Raw genomic sequence first — 21,746 nt, forward strand, 5'->3', positions numbered from 1 at the left:
TTGCACCTAAAATAACTGACTAATGCTTTCTCCGTGTGATCGGCGTACACTCGCGGCACATGTCAGCTCCTACTTATGCTGTACACCTCAGACTACTTCATATAAAATCAAAAACACAATGTCAAAATCCGACTGGCATAATACAACATAATATAATACAATGAGAGCTCAAATATTGTTTATTTGTTTGGCGATTTGATTGGTTCCAAAAATCAGAGTCAATGACGTCACGAAAGAGAGAGTAGAATCGGCGAGGATGAGTGGTTCCAGTTGTACGAGCGAGTCTGATGCCAGGGACATACTCTCTCACAACTGACAATCGCTTTTAACGATCTCTCGCCAACTGGAGGTAGCCTCTCTTGCAGAATTCACGTACCGGATTCCATCTAGTTAGTGGAACCATGGCGGAGGAATATATCGGAGAACAGGACCTGGCACAACTAATGATGGCTCCTCTGAAGGTAGAGAAATACAACTTTCTTTGTGTTTAAAACTGGTTCAAGTTTGTTCTTAAACTTCACCTTCATTTCTGATTTTGTCATTATGAATGTTATAGATTTTGGTTCATCCTTACTAATGTTCAGAGTAACTGATAGACTGAAGGTCTGAATATATTTGAATAAATAGGACCGCCGTTTATACTTGTGTGCTGGAGATTTATATGAAAATGACATCCGTAGACAGGGATGGTTCATCCTAAATCCCGTTAACTTTCCTCTCTACGACAAAATTATCAGGTATATGATAACGTGAAAGAATAACTCTAAGAAAACGCTGAAAATGCTTTTAAAACATTTTTGTGTATGTCTATTTTTTAAGATATTTAAATTTGCATCGTTATTTATACACATTCTCTTTCTGTATCGGGGACGATGATGAGGCGCCATGGATGTCTTTGTTTCATTAGATATTTGAATCTGGACCTGACATATCTGGACCACGATATGTGGCTATTCGTTTCCCCTGTGCAGAATACTGACACCAAGCTAGCACACAGTAACTGTTGATGACGCGATGCTCTATATTGGTATACCAACATCAACCTATCATTACCAAAGCGATTCTATCTAAAGGGCAGAACAGCTTTTCACAAAGTGACCAGAGTAAACCCGATACAAATTACCCAGTTTCCTAGTTACAGGACACGTGGAATTTAAGAAAGGTGACAACGTGTAAACCCGTTACGGTACCCATTCTCCTTGTTACAGGACCCATGGTTAGACAAGGTGACGACGCGTCAATAGTTACGGTACCAATTCTCCTTGTTACAGAATACTTAGTTAGACAAGGTGACGAAACGTCTACCGTTACGGTAGCCATTCTCCTTGTTACAGGACACTTAGTTAGACAAGGTGACGAAACGTCTACCGTTACGGTAGCCATTCTCCTTGTTACAGGATACTTAGTTAGACAAGGTGACGAAACGTCTACCGTTATGGTAGCCAATCTCCTTGTTGAAGACCACTTAGTTAGACAAGGTGACGACGTGTCAAACCGTTATGGTAGCCAGTCTCCTTGTTACAGGACACTTAGTTAGACAAGGTGACGACGTGTCAAATCGTTACGGTACCCAGTCTCATTGTTACAGACCACTTAGTTAGGCAAGGTGACGACGCGCCAAAGCGTTACGGTACCCAGTCTCATTGTAACAGACCACTTAGTTAGGCAAGGTGACGACGCGTCAAATCGTTACGGTACCCAGTCTCCTTGTTACAGACCACTTAGACAAGGTGACGACGTGTCAAACCGTTACGCTACCCATTCTCCTTGTTGTAGACCGCTTAGTTAGACAAGGTGACGACGTGTCAAATCGTTACGGTAGCCATTCTCCTTGTAACAGACCACTTAGTTAGACAAGGTGACGACGTGTCAAGCGTTACGGTAGCCATTCTCCTTGTTACAGAACACTTAGTTAGACAAGGTGACGACGCCTCACCACATTACGGTAGCCATTCTCCTTGTTGTAGACCACTTAGACAAGGTGACGACGCGTCTACCGTTACGGTACCCATTCTCCTTGTTGCAGAATACTTAGTTAGACAAGGTGACGACGCGTCTACCGTTACGGTAGCCATTCTTGTTGCAGAACACTTAGTTAGACAAGGTGAGGACGCGTCCATCGTTACGGTACCCATTCTCCTTGTTGTAAACCACTTAGTTGGACAAGGTGACGACGCGTCTATCGTTACGGTAGCCATCCTCCTTGTTGCAGAATACTTAGTTAGACAAGGTGACGAAACGTCTACCGTTACGGTAGCCATTCTCCTTGTTACAGACCACTTATACAAGGTGACGACGCGTCTACCGTTACGATACCCATTCTTTTTGTTACAGACCACTTAGTTAGACAAGGTGACGACGTGTCAAACCGTTACGGTACCCATTCTCATTGTTGCAGAATACTTAGTTAGACAAGGTGACGACGCATCAAACCGTTACGGTAGCCATTCTCCTTGTTACAGACCACTTAGTTAAACAAGGTGACGACGTGTCAAACCGTTACGGTACCCATTCTCCTTGTTACAGACCACTTAGTTAGACAAGGTGACGACGCATCTACCGTTACGATACCCATTTTTTTGTTACAGACCACTTTGTTAGACAAGGTGACGACGTGTCAAACCGTTACGGTACCCATTCTTTTTGTTACAGACCACTTAGTTAGACAAGGTGACGTCGCATCCACCGTTACAGTAGCCATTCTCCTAGTTGTAGACCACTTAGTTAGACAAGGTGACGACGCATCCACCGTTACGGTAGCCATTCTCCTTGTTGTAGACCACTTAGTTAGACAAGGTGACGATGCATCCACCGTTACGGTAGCCATTCTCCTTGTTGTAGACCACTTAGTTAGACAAGGTGACGACGCGTCTACCGTTACGGTAGCCATTCTCCTTGTTGTAGACCACTTAGTTAGACAAGGTGACGACGTGTCAAACCGTTACGGTAGCCATTCTTTTTGTTACAGACCACATAGTTAGACAAGGTGACGTCGCATCCATCGTTACGGTAGCCATTCTCCTAGTTGTGGACCACTTAGTTAGACAAGGTGACGACGCATCCAACGTTACGGTAGCCATTCTCCTTGTTGTAGACCACTTAGTTAGACAAGGTGACGACGTGTCAAACCGTTACGGTAGCCATTCTTTTTGTTACAGACCACTTAGTTAGACAAGGTGACGTCGCATCCATCGTTACGGTAGCCATTCTCCTAGTTGTGGACCACTTAGTTAGACAAGGTGACGTCGCATCCACCGTTACGGTAGCCATTCTCCTAGTTGTAGACCACTTAGTTAGACAAGGTGACGACGCATCCACCGTTACGGTACCCATTCTCCTTGTTGTAGACCACTTAGTTAGACAAGGTGACGACGTGTCAAACCGTTACGGTACCCATTCTTTTTGTTACAGACCACTTAGTTAGACAAGGTGACGTCGCATCCACCGTTACGGTAGCCAGTCTCCTAGTTGTAGACCACTTAGTTAGGCAAGGTGACGACTCATCCACCGTTACGGTAGCCATTCTCCTTGTTGTAGACCACTTATACGAGGTGACGACGCGTCCACCGTTACAGTAGCCATTCTCCTTGTTGTAGACCACTTATACGAGGTGACGACGCGTCAACCGTTACGGTACCAATTCTCCTTGTTGTAGACCACTTAGTTAAACAAGGTGACGACGCGTCCACCGTTATGGAACCCATTCTTCTTGTTCCAGAAAACCTTGTCCGATAACGCGACCACGCCGTTACTCTTAACAGTACCCAATCTCAGTGTTACAGTGCATCTGGTCAGACAAGGTGACCACGTTGTTCGACGCTCAGATGACCAGAGCCGGACATTTGATCACCTGAAGCAGAAATGGGAGATATATGATCGCAAAGACAATAAAGGTTAAAGGAGTCTTGATTTCGCCCACGTGTGTTCATCTAACATTTAAAATGATCTCCTTCACTAATATCCCCAGCAGATACAGATGTTATGGGATTAATTTTCATTGATTTCCTGAAAAGAGAAATGTTCATGACATAGCTGTGTTGTATGAAAAATGTTATACTAACATTTCGACTCACATATACATATGGCGGTGACGTTTACTGTTCACTTATATCCCATTCTTATTAGCCGGAATGTCAGCATAGGTGGTTATAATGCTATGCAGTGACAATAGTCGTATTGGAGACGTGCATGGTTTACTTTGTTACGAAATTCGCATGGTTTTTTTATAATGATGTTCTTGTTTTCTTAAACTGATCAATAATTTATGTACATATTTTACCGTTCTGCTATCAAGTCATCTTTTGATATATGTCTACCTTTCAATTCATTAACTATCAAATACCTTAAAAAGACATGACTTCTGCTGCCTCACCGATATTGATCGACGTACATGGTTATTTTGTCACAGAAATATGGAATGAAAAAACAATGACGTTCTCTTTGAGCAGAGAATTTGATTTATAGTGTGACCAATTATTGTGAGGTTTGTGTACCAGGATACACGATGTTTACACAAACTGTGCATGAGATTATCAAGTTTACACTGTTCAAAAACCGCACATGAAGTTGTGAAGTTTAGACTGTACATACATGAAGTTGACACTGTACACGAACAGTACATGGAGTTTACACTGTACACAAACTGTACACGGAGTTTACACTGTACACAAACTGTACATGGAGTTTACGCTGTACACAAACAGTACATGGAGTTTACACTGAAAACAAACAGTACACTGAGTTTACACTGTACACAAACAGTACATGAAGTTTACAATGTACACAAACTGTACATGGAGTTTACATTGTACACAAACAGTACACGGAGTTTACACTGTACACAAACAGTACATGAAGTTTACAATGTACACAAACTGTACATGGAGTTTACATTGTACACAAACAGTACACGGAGTTTACACTGTACACAAACAGTACATGAAGTTTACACTGAAAACAAACAGTACACGGAGTTTACACTGTACAGAAACAGTACATGAAGTTTACAATGTACACAAACTGTACATGGAGTTTACATTGTAAACAAAGAGTACATGAAGTTTACACTGTACACAAACTGTCTATGGAGTTTACATTGTAAACAAACAGTACATGAAGTTTACACTGTACACAAACTGTATATGGAGTTTACACTGTACACAAACAGTACATGAAGTTTACACTGTACACAAACTGTACATGGAGTTTACATTGTAAACAAACAGTACATGAAGTTTACACTGTACACAAACTGTATATGGAGTTTACACTGTACACAAACAGTACATGGAGTTTACAATGTACACAAACTGTACACGGAGTTTACATTGTACACAAACAGTACACGGAGTTTACACTGTACACAAACAGTACATGAAGTTTACACTGAAAACAAACAGTACACGGAGTTTACACTGTACAGAAACAGTACATGAAGTTTACAATGTACACAAACTGTACATGGAGTTTACATTGTAAACAAAGAGTACATGAAGTTTACACTGTACACAAACTGTCTATGGAGTTTACATTGTACACAAACTGTACATGGAGTTTACATTGTACACAAACTATACATGAAGTTTACACTGTACACAAACTGTACATGGAGTTTACATTGTAAACAAACAGTACATGAAGTTTACACTGTACACAAACTGTATATGGAGTTTACACTGTACACAAACAGTACAAGGAGTTTACATTGTACACAAACTGTACATGGAGTTTACATTGTACACAAACTATACATGAAGTTTACACTGTACACAAACTGTACATGGAGTTTACATTGTAAACAAACAGTACATGAAGTTTACACTGTACAAAAACTGTATATGGAGTTTACACTGTACACAAACAGTACAGGGAGTTTACATTGTACACAAACTGTACATGAAGTTTACATTGTACACAAAGAATACATGGAATTTACACTGTACACAAACTGTACATGGAGTTTACATTGTAAACAAACAGTACATGAAGTTTACATTGTACACAAAGAGTACATGAAGTTTACACTGTACACAAACTGTACATGGAGTTTACATTGTAAACAAACAGTACATGAAGTTTACACTGTACACAAACTGTATATGGAGTTTATACTGTACACAAACAGTACAGGGAGTTTACATTGTATACAAACAGTACATGAAGTTTACACTGTACACAAACTGTACATGGAGTTTACATTGTACACAAACTGTACATGGAGTTTACACTGTACACAAACAGTACACGGAGTTTACACTGTACACAAACTAGATATGGAGTTTACACTGTACACAAACTGTACATGAAGTTTACACTGTACCCGAACAGTACATGGAGTTTACACTGTACACAAACTATACATGGAGTTTACATTGTACACAAACTGTACATGGAGTTTACATTGTACACAAACTGTACATGGAGTTTACATTGTACACAAACTGTACATGGAGTTTACACTGTACACAAACAGTACATGGAGTTTACACTGTACACAAACTGTACATGAAGTTTACACTGTACACGAACAGTACATGGAGTTTACACTGTACACAAACTGTACATGGAGTTTACATTGTACACAAACTGTACATGGAGTTTACATTGTACACAAACTGTACATGAAGTTTACACTGTACACGAACAGTACATGGAGTTTACACTGTACACAAATTGTACATGGAGTTTACATTGTACACAAACTGTACATGGAGTTTACATTGTACACAAACTGTACATGGAGTTTACACTGTACACAAACTGTACATGGAGTTTACATTGTACACAAACTGTACATGGAGTTTACACTGTACACAAACAGTACATGGAGTTTACACTGTACACAAACTGTACATGAAGTTTACACTGTACACGAACAGTACATGGAGTTTACACTGTACACAAACTGTACATGGAGTTTACACTGTACACAAACTGTACATGGAGTTTACATTGTACACAAACTGTACATGAAGTTTACACTGTACACGAACAGCACATGGAGTTTACACTGTACACAAACTGTACATGGAGTTTACACTGTACACGGACAGTACATGGAGTTTACACTGTACACAAACTGTACATGGAGTTTACACTGTACACGGACAGTACATGGAGTTTACACTGTACACAAACTGTAGATGGAGTTTACACTGTACAAAAACTGTACATGGAGTTTACACTATACACAAACAGTACATGGAGTTTACACTGTACACAAACTGTACAGGGAGTTTACACTGTACACAAACTGTACATGGAGTTTACACTGTACACAAACAGTACATGGAGTTTACACTGTACACAAACTAGATATGGAGTTTACACTGTACACAAACTGTACACGGAGTTTACACTGTACACAAACAGTACATGGAGTTTACACTGTACACAAACAGTACACGGAGTTTACACTGTACACAAACAGTACATGGAGTTTATACTGTACACAAACTGTACACGGAGTTTACACTGTAAACAAACAGTACATGAAGTTTACACTGTACACAAACTGTATATGGAGTTTATACTGTACACAAACAGTACAGGGAGTTTACATTGTATACAAACAGTACATGAAGTTTACACTGTACACGAACAGTACATGGAGTTTACACTGTACACAAACTGTACATGGAGTTTACATTGTACACAAACTGTACATGGAGTTTACATTGTACACAAACTGTACATGAAGTTTACACTGTACACGAACAGTACATGGAGTTTACACTGTACACAAACTGTACATGGAGTTTACATGTAAACTCTATGTACACAAACTGTACATAGAGTTTACATTGTACACAAACAGTACACGGAGTTTACACTGTACACAAACAGTACATGAAGTTTACAATGTACACAAACTGTACATGGAGTTTACATTGTAAACAAAGAGTACATGAAGTTTACACTGTACACAAACTGTATATGGAGTTTACACTGTACACAAACAGTACAGGGAGTTTACATTGTACACAAACTGTACATGGAGTTTACATTGTACACAAACTATACATGAAGTTTACACTGTACACAAACTGTACATGAAGTTTACACTGTACACGAACAGTACATGGAGTTTACACTGTACACAAACTGTACATGGAGTTTACACTGTACACAAACTGTACACGGAGTTTACACTGAAAACAAACAGTACACGGAGTTTACACTGTACATGAACAGTACATGGAGTTTACACAGTACACAAACTGTACATGGAGTTTACATTGTACACAAACAGTACATGAAGTTTACACTGTACACAAACTGTACATGGAGTTTACATTGTAAACAAACAGTACATGAAGTTTACACTGTACACAAACTGTATATGGAGTTTACACTGTACACAAACAGTACATGGAGTTTACATTGTACACAAACAGTACATGAAGTTTACACTGTACACAAACTGTACATGGAGTTTACATTGTACACAAACTGTATATGGAGTTTACACTGTACACAAACAGTACACGGAGTTTACATTGTACACAAAGAGTACATGGAGTTTACACTGTACACAAACTGTACAAGAAGTGTACACCGAAACACAAATTTATGAAATGTCAAGACATACATACACGAAGGCACATGTCAACCTATACTTCAATCAGACGTTGCCCATTTACAATATGGATGTCCGGGTTTGGACAATTGACACACATCATCTGGTGATTCCGTTAACTAAACAACATGTACGAAGTAGCTCCCGTAACAATAGAGCATAATGTTTATTATTTACCTATGAAAGCCTCGATACAAATATATATTAGATATACCGACGACCCTAGTATAATGAAAGTATTCATGAGAGAAGTATTATGTTAAGTTTCGTTTGACGATTGGCTTTATTTGTTCAAGAAGGATTCACGATGAAGGATTGGTAAGGATCACGATCATGATCGGCAGGAATTTTTTAAGTTATTTTAGAAAGATTTCATCATGTTTGACTACTGAACGCAGGCGCATCATATAACAAATCACATCGATTTAGATAATCTCTCCCCTGCCGACTTAGATGCCAGGTGACATCACTGCGCGCCATCGTGCCCCTACAGAGTGGATTGTTGTTTATACTTTTAGTCACTGGTTTATCTGGCTCAAACTGCACTATTTACTGGCCGCTGTGATGCTGCTACAATATCGCTGTTGTGGTGTTAGACTAGAATAAACTACGTTTATAACGAACACCCTTATAACGAACTGACGGATATAACGAACTGTTTTGGTCCCGTCCATTTGCTGCATATATGCTCTGTATGACTTATAACGAACTTCGGGTATAAGGAATTAAAATTAGTGGACCCTTTGAGTTTGTTATAACCGTAGTTTACTGTACATTTATTCTCCAGTAGAGGTGCAGGTCTCTCGTATGTCGAACCACAAGAATTTCGATATACCTCCTTTTGTACCATGTGTGACAGAGTCTAAAGCCCACTTAAGATCTGTTTCACAAAGTGATCTAAGCGCTTAGATCGCCGCAAATAGCTGCAAAATTGCTGATGCGGCGTTAAGCAATAATCATTCTTACTCAGCGCTAAAATGATCGCAACTGCCATTGTGTCGCGAATAGTAGCGCTAAGATCGCTCGCTCCGTGGATAGGGGCCCTGTGCTGTACTTTCTTTCCTAGAATGATACCTGTTCGTAGACATTCGTGATGTATATAGGAAAAAGAACACCAAGACTTAAGAATCTAACAGCCGTTGTGTAAGCAGGCTTTTCCGATCCACTTAGCTACATCTGTTGGGCGGATGTAAGGAATATGATGCGGTAGCCACTTGTCATGTGTTACAAAGAGTTAATTCACATCACTTGAGCTTGGACGCAAGTATAACTGGGATCTCAAGCTTTATTTGGCCACGGATATAAGCGTCTGCGGGTATGAACATAATCTCATTAATATGGGACTCATCTCAGTCGGGGTAAAATCACGTCGAGGGAAATGGGAGTAACTCCGGATTCAGATTGCTAAATTATTGAAATATTTCACACTCGGCATTAAGATAATGGAAGTGTGTCCAGGAAAAGCGGGTCACATTCCAAGAAGGTTAAGTCAAGCAATGTTGGGTGTCTTTAATAGCAGTGTGAGTATGGAAAGAGACACACGGAGATCGGTATCTGATATTATGAGGGTATATTATTTGGAATCAAAATTACACATCCCTAAATAGTTCAACACCTTAAATATATACCAACATACCAACCAGAAAGATTTTAGTTCAAATAGAAGTGACAAAATCCATTCCAATTATCATAAGAACGCCAGTGTACTATTCTGATTATATCATAAGCAGGTGTTAATGAATCACTATCAAATAGTAGAAATATGATGTTACGTTTCGTTTGACGTTTGGCTTTATTTGTTCAAGAAGGATAACGATGAAGGATTGGTAAGGATCACGATCATGATCGTCAGGAATTTTTCAAGTTATTTTAGAAACATGACTTCTGAACGCAGTCGCATCATATATCATATCAATCACATCAATTAGATAATGTCTCCCCTGCCGACTTAGATGCCAGGTGACATCACTGCGCGCCATCGCGCGTGAGGATACTTGGTCTTCGAGAAAAGGTGGCACCGTTGGCAGCTGTCACAAATACATGCAAAGCGAAGTCAATTCTTCACCTGAAAAACATAACTGGGCCATACAACTGGTAAATGTCAAAATCGAGAAACCATTTTTGTCATTGATCGATGTGTCAAATTTCGAAATGTCCTCCACACATCGACCTTCAAAATATTTAATCCAGTAAATGACAAGTCACTTTCAATATGTACATGGAAGGATGTGGATGATGATTAGAGGATGGTGGCACCATGTAAGGACAACAGTGCACCGAGAGACCACTGGTATTTATACCTTAAACTATATGTTTCCAGTATTACCTGGAACAAATTATAGTGTTGCACACTGAAGGACGCTCGATCCCTTGCGATTACTGAAACGTTATTTAACTGTTTGTTCCTTCCCCACATTCCCCAAATAACAACTTGGGGATAATTCAGTCCCAGCTGACAACAATCATGTAAAAGGGCGTCATACAAATAATACTTGAGTCAATAACTATCATGCACAATGTGGACAGATGGCTATCTAGCTGGAACAGAAATTCGTCGGGCTTCTTCACCACCCTGTTTGCAAACCTCCGCCGTTTTGTCGGTAGAATTATTTGTGACAAACTGAGTGTGATAGGTCCTCACTGAGGGATTAGTCATGCATGTGTATCTCCTCCGTGCCTCTCATTACAATATTAAGTTCAACATGAGCATGACAACGACATAGCCAACTGTCATCTGACTGACTGGTTGAGGACACTGGAGGATTGCTAGATCTCTTACATGCACATGCTAGACCATGGCGTGTATCCACGGCGACCATCTGGTTAAGTATACTTTGCATTTGTTTGGGTTAATTTATCCAAAATGAATCGATAGTACAGATCGAGATACAAGTACGTTTGAACTAATGCTGCAGGAACTAGACCTTCGCGCACAATGATGGAGAGGTTGACAATACAGTAAGATGATTCTTCTGTTATTTGCCTGCAACACAATTGATTTGAAAAGAGGTAATCATGATTTTATCACGAACTAAAAGGGACCACAAACTTTATTTCGTTATAACCGTAGTTCGTTGTAAGCATATATACAGCAGATAGCCGGGACCCATAATATGTTTGTTCTATGCGTCAGTTCGTTCGTGTACGTACGTGTTCGTTATAAACGTAGTTTACTGTAGTTTAAAATTGAACGCCTGTAGTTTAGAATAGTTTCTTTACACATAGAGTTTATGATAATAAAAAGTCAGTCTTCACCTCACTGTAGGATCGCGTTTGCCTATCAAGAGTGTCGTGTCGTGTACTGAGATGGCTAGCGTAAAGGAAAAAACAGTTAATTTGTTTCTTTTACATAGGACAAGAGGAAGCAAGTATTCATTCACTATTTACAGAAGCACGCACAACGTGCATGTTATATGTACATTACTTACCCAGTGACGACAGGCCACATGACGCAGTACGAGGATCAGTGCTCTTCTTACCACGATAATCTGTTCACAATGAATATATATTAACTTGTATCCTATCGGGAACTATGCAGTTTGCATATGACTGATATTTCTTTGCCCTTGACAGTACATAACATATACAATGATCATTGGTTGGTTGGTTGGTTAATTGGTTGGTTGGCTTGTTAATTAGTTGGTTGGTTGGTTGGTTGGTCGGTCGGTCGGTCGGTTTGTTTGTTTGTTTGTTTGTTTGTTGGTTGGTTAATCGGTTGGTTGCTTGGTTGGTTGGATGGTTGGTTTATTGGTTTATTGGTTGGTTGGTCGGTTGGTTGATTTTTTCATTCTAGAATAACACATTTATGTTTACAGTAGATATGTGTTAGAACAATGAGTCTCTTCATTTTTTATAATCTACGCTTTTATACCGAAAGGCGCACACCTAAATCATAATACATTCAGTGTTAGCCTACATTCCACTGGGGAAAGTTGGTTCGTGTTGAGTGAGGGAGTGATTTTGACTCAACACTGGTTTGAACACTATTCAGTGTACATAAGCGTATGAGCTTTATGTGGGATGAAGACCCAACGTGGTGCAGTTTGTACGTTTGCCTCTTTGATGAAACCACGGGCGCGGATAAATATAATACATACAATCAATTTTGATCAACAGACTTGTGATCGCGTCATTGAGAGTGGGCACTGATGCATGTGTACATGAATATTCCGCTATATGAAAGAAAGAATAGTGTGAAATTGCACTGTAAATTGTATTCATGACCTGTCTGTAACTGATCGAATTCACTTGAGGTTACCTATGAAATCTGTGAAACTGGTAATGTTTCTTGGTGATAGTTCTCTGGACGTTTGAGGGATAAAAATATCAACATTTTGAACAGGGTTCCATTGCAAATGGGGAGTCTTCACTCCCTTTTAAAGTGACATTATACTGATATACTTGTGGTACTGCTACACAACACCAGAGTGGATTTATGAAGTGGGCCAGATAACGATGATGTAGCACCAGAGGCAAATAACTCTGAATGTTTACGACGCCGTAACCTGGAATGATCTTAAATTACAGACTGCATGTAAACATCACCACTCCCCTTAATGAAGGAGTCAGGGAAGGAGCGTCTTCATGTAAACCGGCTGTTTAGCAAGCAAGTCCTCTCATCCGCTCAGGTATGAAGCGAAAAACTTCCGGTCCACTTAACTACACAACCTCAAGTGGCGGGCACGTTAAGCCTACTCCAGAAGCTATTTGCCACATGGTCATAAACTGTCATTTAACGACATATGTACTTGCCTTACTTCAGAAAAAATGTCAAATGGCATCTGTTTTCTCGACGTATAAATGTATATTGCATAAGTGATAAAGTAGTAAGATGCTAATACCAATAGCTTCCCTTCGGGCCTGGTGCCCAAACGTCCCTTTAAGTAGATGTGAATGTCTTGTGGCATAAAATAATGTTTTAAGTCATTGAAGCACATTTCCCTGAGCTCCAACACGTCCGATCCTAAGTATGTAATGCTGAACCTGTAATATATGTATATATAACATTAACTGTTACACTTATTCGGCATATACACAACCCATTTATAAAAAGGAATTATAATATTTCGTGTTGGTTCCAATTACATGTATGTACACATTAGTGCGTGCATTTACCAACTGTGTATATACATATAGAAACGTACATTTGTAAATATTCATGAAGCAATTACATGTTAGTGTTCAGCCTCATATTCTACTGCCGCCAATGCATTCAGAATGATTTAATCTTTCCATTATGTTTTAACTCTTCACTTTATCTTTGTTTAACGATAGACGATGTTTCGTTCGGTTATGCCATAATTTAATTTATACTCAATGTTGATACATAATTACTGTCAATATTTTAGCACACCTTGACACAAACAGACTGCTACAATAGCATTGCTCCGGTGCTCTGAAAGGAGAGGTAACGGCTTCATGTGAGGAAACAGGTGCTGACAATAGCGGTTTAGAGAACCTTGATTCATTATAAAACACAATTTCACAATTACAAACAGATAAGTGAAGTCATCTCGAACCCATTCAACATACAAACTAATACCCAATGCAGCAGGCTTTTGGAATTGGATGGTTTTGGTGTAGGTTTTACGACTCTATGATCTATTGTTCTGTGTCAGTGTGTAATCACTGAGAATCAGTGTCTGTCTGTCGGAGAATGTACCTCAAACAGGGCACCACGTTACATCTAATGTCATGACACTTTTCTTCTCTATGCAAAAACGTCCCGTTAAGCTGGATCCTGTCAATACTGAAGACATACTAAACTGTGATGTTTCTTAAATGACAACTGAAATCGAGGGCAAAGTGTTCTGTGGAAGACAAAATCTTTAGATTGCATTTTGGAAGCATAAGCATAAGTACTAATGAAAACTTGGTTGAGATGACTTTGGGATTTCAGTATTTGTATTCTTTAATGTGAAGTTTCGGTACAGATCCTAGTAAGCTATTGTCCATCAACTGGGTCTGACATGATGGCTTGGTAATCTTACTCGCATTCTCACCGAAACGTCTTTTTTTAAGAATAAGTAAATTGACTACTATGGGTTCATCTGTAAGACGTTATAAAGAATTTGAACAAAAGTAATTGTCAAATGCAAAAACTTAATGTATTTAGATATCATATCCCCGTGTCCTCATAGTCGACACTCGTCAAGTTGCGTACAACGTGACCATATCCAGTGCCAGCTGATGTCAAATCGTGGCTGGAGTAACATTTAGATTTCTGTGATATAATGTAGACTAATCACCGTGTTCCGTTCTGACATTCAAGGTATTTCTTTTCAAGCCGACTCCTGTTTTCACCCTGCATAGCTGATCACTCGCACACCGTTGTGTGGCGGTATTTGCCATTCCAGAACAGCCTCCGTCAGCAATATGTATACCCAGGATATTTTGTGATACTATTGTATCTCACCCAACAGCTTATACATTATGCATTACATGGCCTTTTCTAAACCAATGATGGATTGTTCTTTTATGTACAGAAATGGAAAACACCATAATTTTTATTAATGGATGATAGGTTGTCATGGTGTTTTTGATATTACAAAATTAATAAAAAAGCCAATGATGAATATGAATGATGAGCTATGTTTTATATGTTGATTGTCAGACTTGTCTGCCACATATGTGATGAGGCAAAAAACATTTTTTTATCAACACGATTTAAGATAATGGTGCCACTATTTTTGACAGACGTGATGTCATTTTATAAGGGGGTGGGGACCAAGATAACAGGACCGTCTGGTAAGCAGAATGCAAAGAACAATAATGTTGTTCCGAGAAATATTAATCGCGGAGAATGTACTACAGCAACTCACTACCTCCTTTGCTGAAAGCAGGTGTTTATGTCCTGTGTGGTATGCAGGCGAAAGTGACCCTGAATAAGATGAGAGCAGGTGAGTGAGTGATTTTGTAACACCACGTTTAGCACCAGGTCGCTAATCAAAGTCTTCAGAAATTGTTTGTTCACAATTGGAGAACAAGGCGTGACGCGTAATTGCTTAAATCTCCAAGCTACCTCGCCGTGACAATATTAGGAGAAACAATACAAACACTACATCTCTGCTTTATTTTTATATATTCCGAGGTGGAAACATTAACAGAACGTTGACTACATTTTGTCTAAGATACCTGTTTAAACGTTGGTTTTAGAAACCTGCATCTTCCTCAACATAGTTCCAAGAACTGGGTCATACCATAAAATACAAAGGAACAGATGAACCTTTTGAAAGGATGGTTAAACATCTATTGCCTTAGAGTAGTTTCGAAATATTATAACATAATTGATTTCGGTCTCCGTATATCAATATCGGTATGTCAATTTGTAAACAAACACGAAATTGGGTGTCGTCAGGACATTAATACAGCATGAATAATATATATGGTAATACATAGTTTGAGGTTATTTATTAATTTGTGGGTGTCTATATCAAATGTGCTTGTGTCATCGTCGTGGTAATATATCTCAGGAACCTCTACGTGGTCCTCTGTTGTCATCTCCAGCTCACACCAAACAACTAAAAAAACCGTTTCCATTGAAATCATTGTTAATCTTCTGGGCACATCTTCGTTGTTCTGGTACCTATATGAGTACATTTATAGCCCATGGTAATCCAGCATCGCAGACGCTGGCAATATAATTGTTTCTGTCTCCCAGTAAGCACATACCTTCAAACACTAGACTCTTCTTTGAACTCTCTATTCTGGGCACTAAATGGCTTTATACATATTCCCCTTTGCACTTGTTAAACGTCTTTGTGTGAAACCTGTATTTAAAGCTCACGACTCGTAAACACCCAGCAGCTTGAATGATGCTTCTGTGTAGTGAGGAGCGGATATCTATCAGAGACGATAGATGCCCGTCATTATCAGTGCGTTTTTCTCGATGAGGGCCACATGGTCCTTGTGTAGAGCTGACGCACACCTCAATGAAGCCTTCGCTGTCTTACAGGCTCCAAGGGTTTACATTTCTTTGCTTAATGCCTTAATCCTACTTGACTACATGTTATTCACAACTTCGCGTGTATGAAATAGATGAGTTAAAATGTGAGTAATAGCTCTCCATCCCTGATATTGACGCTTCAATATTTATCTAATAAACACTTGAATTTGTTTACCAGGTTTCCAAAAACCCAACCCTCAGAGACATCCATTACTACTTCACAGCATCATTTATTTAATTCATACCACATCTATATAACTTTACTCTGCTTTGATAAAGTCATAAAGTACACATTTTAAGCCAAGTGAAACCCTGGCACTTTTCACCTACATTAAATACTGACGTGTCTATAACATGGACAGAAATGATGCAGAGGTGTGAATTCAACTGTTACAGTAGAAAATGGACCTGATGTTACTTTGATATTTCTTGCTTGCTTGGGTGGGGGGCTTGAGTGAGTGCTTATCTGCTTCAATGAGTACTTGTTAATGAATAAGTAAGTGAGTGAGTGAGTGAGAGGATAGATGGGAGGATGAGTAAGGTTTTCTTTCACTTTTAGTGATAGTCTCACCAGTATCACCAAAAAATGCGCTTCACTCATTGTAATTGTACATGAAGTTGAGACAGCTTGTGATAAAAACAAAACTGAACGCATTTTTCCACTTGGTTCATTTGTTATTTTGATAAACTTCTCTCCTTGTCACTGTTTCACTGAAGGGGAGAAGTGTTAGCTGTTTTGAGTGTGGGAGTGCGATTGGTTGTGCGTTTGATGTAATCGACATTATCAGATTCCATGGTTAACACATCACAGGGTGTTGACAATGTATTTTCGAAAAGAATCTTGATTGACGTAGGGTTATTTTTATTCTTTAAAACGTTATGAAATTGGTCCCTGTTGAGTGACAAAATCACACGAACGAATGACAAGCACTTTTACTTGTCTCTCTCAGATGCTTTGAATTTGAAATATCTTCTTAATGACAATCGTTATAACAAACCAATAAAGCCTACATCACCATACATTGTTATACATGAACAGAACGCTGTATTCCTGTGTATGTGTCACGATGATCTTGTGGAAAGTCCTAGTCCAAGGCCATGTTCATGAGAGTAGAATAATGTAGACATATACAGCCAAGGTCCAGATGTATATATAAGACTCATACCCATATCAGGATTCGGATGCTTGCTGCATTCACACTTCCATAACATATTTCCTATCGATGATCGAACATTTGTCCCCATGATGGATGTGCAACAAAGGCAATGAATATTGAAAGATTGATTTTGTCTGTATGTCATCATGGTCAGCCTAAACTTCTTAAGATGTGTGGAAGGTCGATAGTTCAATCCCCCGTCGCACGATACTAAAAGACGTTAAGAGAAGGTATTCCTGTGTCTAAGTAGGGTATCCATGCTAAACTGTGGAATGGTATTTCAGTAGACCAGCACAATAAAACTGGCATAAGTCAGAGCTAGTGCAAGCAACTACACACACAAGTGCACGTCTCTAAATAAAGGAACAGTTCAAAAGTTCGATGTCAGACAAAAATCATAATTCCTTATTGAGAGCAAAACACATCAACTTCATGATCGTGGCGGACAATGTAGTCGTATTAACTAGAGGTGCCAGGTGTTGAAGTTTCCATTCCTATGGAAGAAACCCCAACCTTAGAGCTTCCAAACGACAGAAGTGAAATGTCCCGCTGTTGTGTTAGTCTCGTCCTATTACGTTGTACTGCAGGGACGTATTGCTGGATTGTAACACTCTATTTTGTCTGTTCAGACCATGTCTAATCCTGGTGTTTGTGACACATTTCTAACATAGATGTCACTCGAATCAAATAATACTGCCTGACTACGCCTGGTAACTGGGACTATTACAAATTTACTAGAATAGAAAATGGACAACATGAATTCCTGTTTTTCATAGAGAGGCTGTAAATATAGAGGTCGTGCCGTAAATGCTCATGCCTGAGTAAGTTACGTTTAACAGAATGCCAGGTATTTCATGATGATGACAGAAGGGATGATTTCAACTTTCCAGTAGTCAACTATTCCTTTATGTTAAGCAATATTAAAGCAGCTCTATGTGTCCACGTTTCACAACGTTCGAGGTAAATCGAGCATGCTTATTGAGCCTCATACGGCGATTTACAAAGCCTCATACACCCTTGCTTAAAAGTTTTTTGATCAGGGTTACATTCAAGGCTTCAGTAAAGCTTTCAAATGTAATTGTGGAGGACATTTCAAGATTTGACGCATCTTATGATTACGGGAAAGTTATTTAATCCTTTTATTTAGCTTACTGTGACAGGATCGTGCCTCTATTGTTAACATGTCGTCGTCGTATGGCAGAAGTGCGGTTATAGGTAACAGACACTTACTTCGTTATGGAAATTGGGCCGGGTGCTACCGATAGAGCAGGGCCTTTTGGTATAAACATGGTGCCATCACTGATTTTCAATGATCCATTCATATACTTGTCATCACTATTTTGCCTTTTACGCTCAATGGAATTTGTTTCGGCATATAAACGAGACGTTTTGAATATCGCTAGCCCTAATCAGGTATACACACGGGAAAATCCTCTAATTATTACGTCACATAAAGATAATTATTTAAGTCTAACTTAAGATAAATATTTATATTCAACGACCACAGAGTTACCCCATTCTACATTTCATTTTAATATTATTGCCATTCTAGTAATTGTAGGTTCACATTGGTTAAATAGGAACACCCAATCAGACTGGCTGCCACGGTAACGTTGTACGAGGAGCCATTTAGTTGACCATCGTTGTGAATCTCCTGCACACGATGCCATCAGTGCCCAAGATACGCGATAACATCACATAAGAGTGTAAACTTCACGTTTTAGATGAACACCGTCTATGGCCGACGGTTCCAATCGAAAAGAACGTTTCACGGTTTTAAACAAGAAATCTCATTTTGCAGCACATAATCTACGCTGTAGCTGGGAATGGTCGTATCTAATAAGCTTAATACAATTTTTCGATAAATGTTTATTGACTTGTTCCACATTATTGCAGGCAAATCCTTTCTAGCGACAGAAGAACATTGAAACGGATACTAAAGTTCGCCCGAAAGAATACATTCTCGCGAGCGGCTAGGGTGAACGAGGCAATAAAATAAGCTTGTTTTAAAAGAAGGTCTCTAAATCGGCAGGTGAATGGGTTTACTTGCCATGAATCTTGGGTACTCACAGTTTGGTGGTGCTTTCTTTGGTCATAATAAAACTTGAAATGTCGAGCGGATGTTGACGGCTCATCAACTGGCTGATCAGGGCACTTGACTTCCTGTCTTGACCAGCTGTCACTTCCACTGTGTACAAGTGCATGTTTATGCTGGAGGACGATTTCATCAAGGTTACAAAATTCAAAGCCTTAGTAAAACTTTCAAGTGCAAGTTTGTTAGACATGTGGATGACATGTTTGAATTTGACGCATCTTATGATTACGGGAATGTTTTTTGTTGCTTTTATTTCGCTCACTGTGACAGGAAAGCCGAAGTTGACTGAGGTTGTCGACGTCTAAAGCTTCGGTGAAAACCAAGGGCACAGTTATGATACCGACAAATCAATCATAATCAAGACGAATCTTGGATTCGAACCTGCAATCAACGGATCCTGGAACAATAAGGGGAACCAACTCTGTACGGCATATTGCATCAAGTTAGGCGTCAGGGACACCCGCGCCCCGTTGCAACCTAAAAACTGAAATTTAAATGACATATATGTTCATGTTTTATCGCCTTTACAGGGAGTGTTGAGACCACTTTACTCACTGGCACTTACTCTAATGAAATGAGTGGTAGTGTTTGGTGACTTGGTTGACATCGTGATGTCGTAAATAAACAACGTGGATCATTGCTCATGATACTGATCACTGGATTGCCTAATCTAGACTCAATTGTTAACAGGCCGTCGTTATTCGACAGGAATATTGTTGGGTGCGGCGCTAGGCAGCAAACACTTACTTGTATTGCGCTTATACAGCCACGTGAGGCAGGGTAACAACAAGTATACCCATTTAACGTCTTTTGGTATGACGCGGACGGCGTCAGAGATATTTTATCATTATGGAATGGGATCGTCGATCTTGCACTTGTTCCGTCAGTCTCAATTGGCATTTAGAAAGAACTTCTGGAAACACTGATACTTGATATTTGTTTAAGGACATTACAGTGTTCACGTGTTCGTACGACACAAGGCTGACACCCATTTAACAATTTCACTCTAACTGCAGTAAGGTTATAACATTCTTTATATCACCTTTTCGAAAGGTTATTTCATAGTTTATGTTTCCATTATGGATAGATAACTATCTTGGTCGTATACGGAAATATTATTACACTGTTTCTATCATCCTTATAGGGGTATTATTAGAACTATCTATCGTCCTTAGAGAAGTGTTAAAAGTTGTTTATGAACAATGAAAAGGCGTATTACCTTTTGAACGGCACGACCCGTGAAGATCCGGGGTAGAATCGGTCTTCAGCAACCCATGCTTGCCGCAAAAGGCGACTATGCTGGTCGTAAGAGGCGACTAACCGGATTGGGTTGTCAGGCCCGCTGACTTGCGTGGATCGATGCTCATAATATTGATCACTGGATTGTCTGGTCAAGACTCGATTATTTACAGACCGCAGTCATATTATAGCTGGAATATTGCTGAGTGCGGCGTTAAACAACAAACCAACCAACCAACCAACCTTGCAATGAACACTTGGTATCCTCACTATGTGATAGTACAAGTCATGTACATCCTACAGTCGGAATCGTACAATGAACTTTGTTCTTGTAGAGATTTCATACGATTATGGAAATGTTTTTGGACCGTACACATATGTACATGTATGACAATACGTACCAGTTTCTGAAAGGAAGGGTATTATTGAGCCAATGTCGTTTTCATGGATTTCTAAGTGTGTAATTATAATAGTTTTTAGAACAGTATTCGTTATCAGTAATATCTACGAAAATGACTGACATGACTTTTGAAAAGTGAATAAGTAACAATCCATTTTACGTCCCACGGGTATATGTTGTTTGTTTGAAATCTTTCCAAAATGCATTTATTTACACGTTATTAGAGCCATGACGCTCAGGGTTAGAATAGGTCTTAAGCAGCCCTTGCTTCTTTTAAAGGACGATAAACGGGATCGTTGGTCAGGCTCGTTGATACCAATCACTGGATTGTC

At 39.4% G+C, this 21,746-nt stretch overlaps 1 protein-coding gene across 1 annotated transcript in view; it reads left to right on the forward strand.

Moving 5' to 3' along the window:
- The first annotated feature begins 308 nt into the window (after window positions 1–308).
- The window catches only part of LOC139461944 (thyrotropin-releasing hormone receptor-like), a 72,881-nt gene continuing 51,443 nt past the window's right edge, over window positions 309–21,746 (forward strand). Inside the window, exon 1 of the mRNA XM_071243434.1 lies at window positions 309–461. Coding sequence (XP_071099535.1) covers window positions 402–461 — 60 coding nt within the window. The 5' untranslated portion in view covers window positions 309–401. The remainder of the gene's footprint in view (window positions 462–21,746) is intronic.

The sequence above is a fragment of the Haliotis cracherodii genome, unplaced genomic scaffold (assembly GCF_022045235.1).
Source record: "Haliotis cracherodii isolate W230 unplaced genomic scaffold, xgHalCrac1.p SCAF_1, whole genome shotgun sequence".
NCBI classification, from domain to species: domain Eukaryota; kingdom Metazoa; phylum Mollusca; class Gastropoda; order Lepetellida; family Haliotidae; genus Haliotis; species Haliotis cracherodii.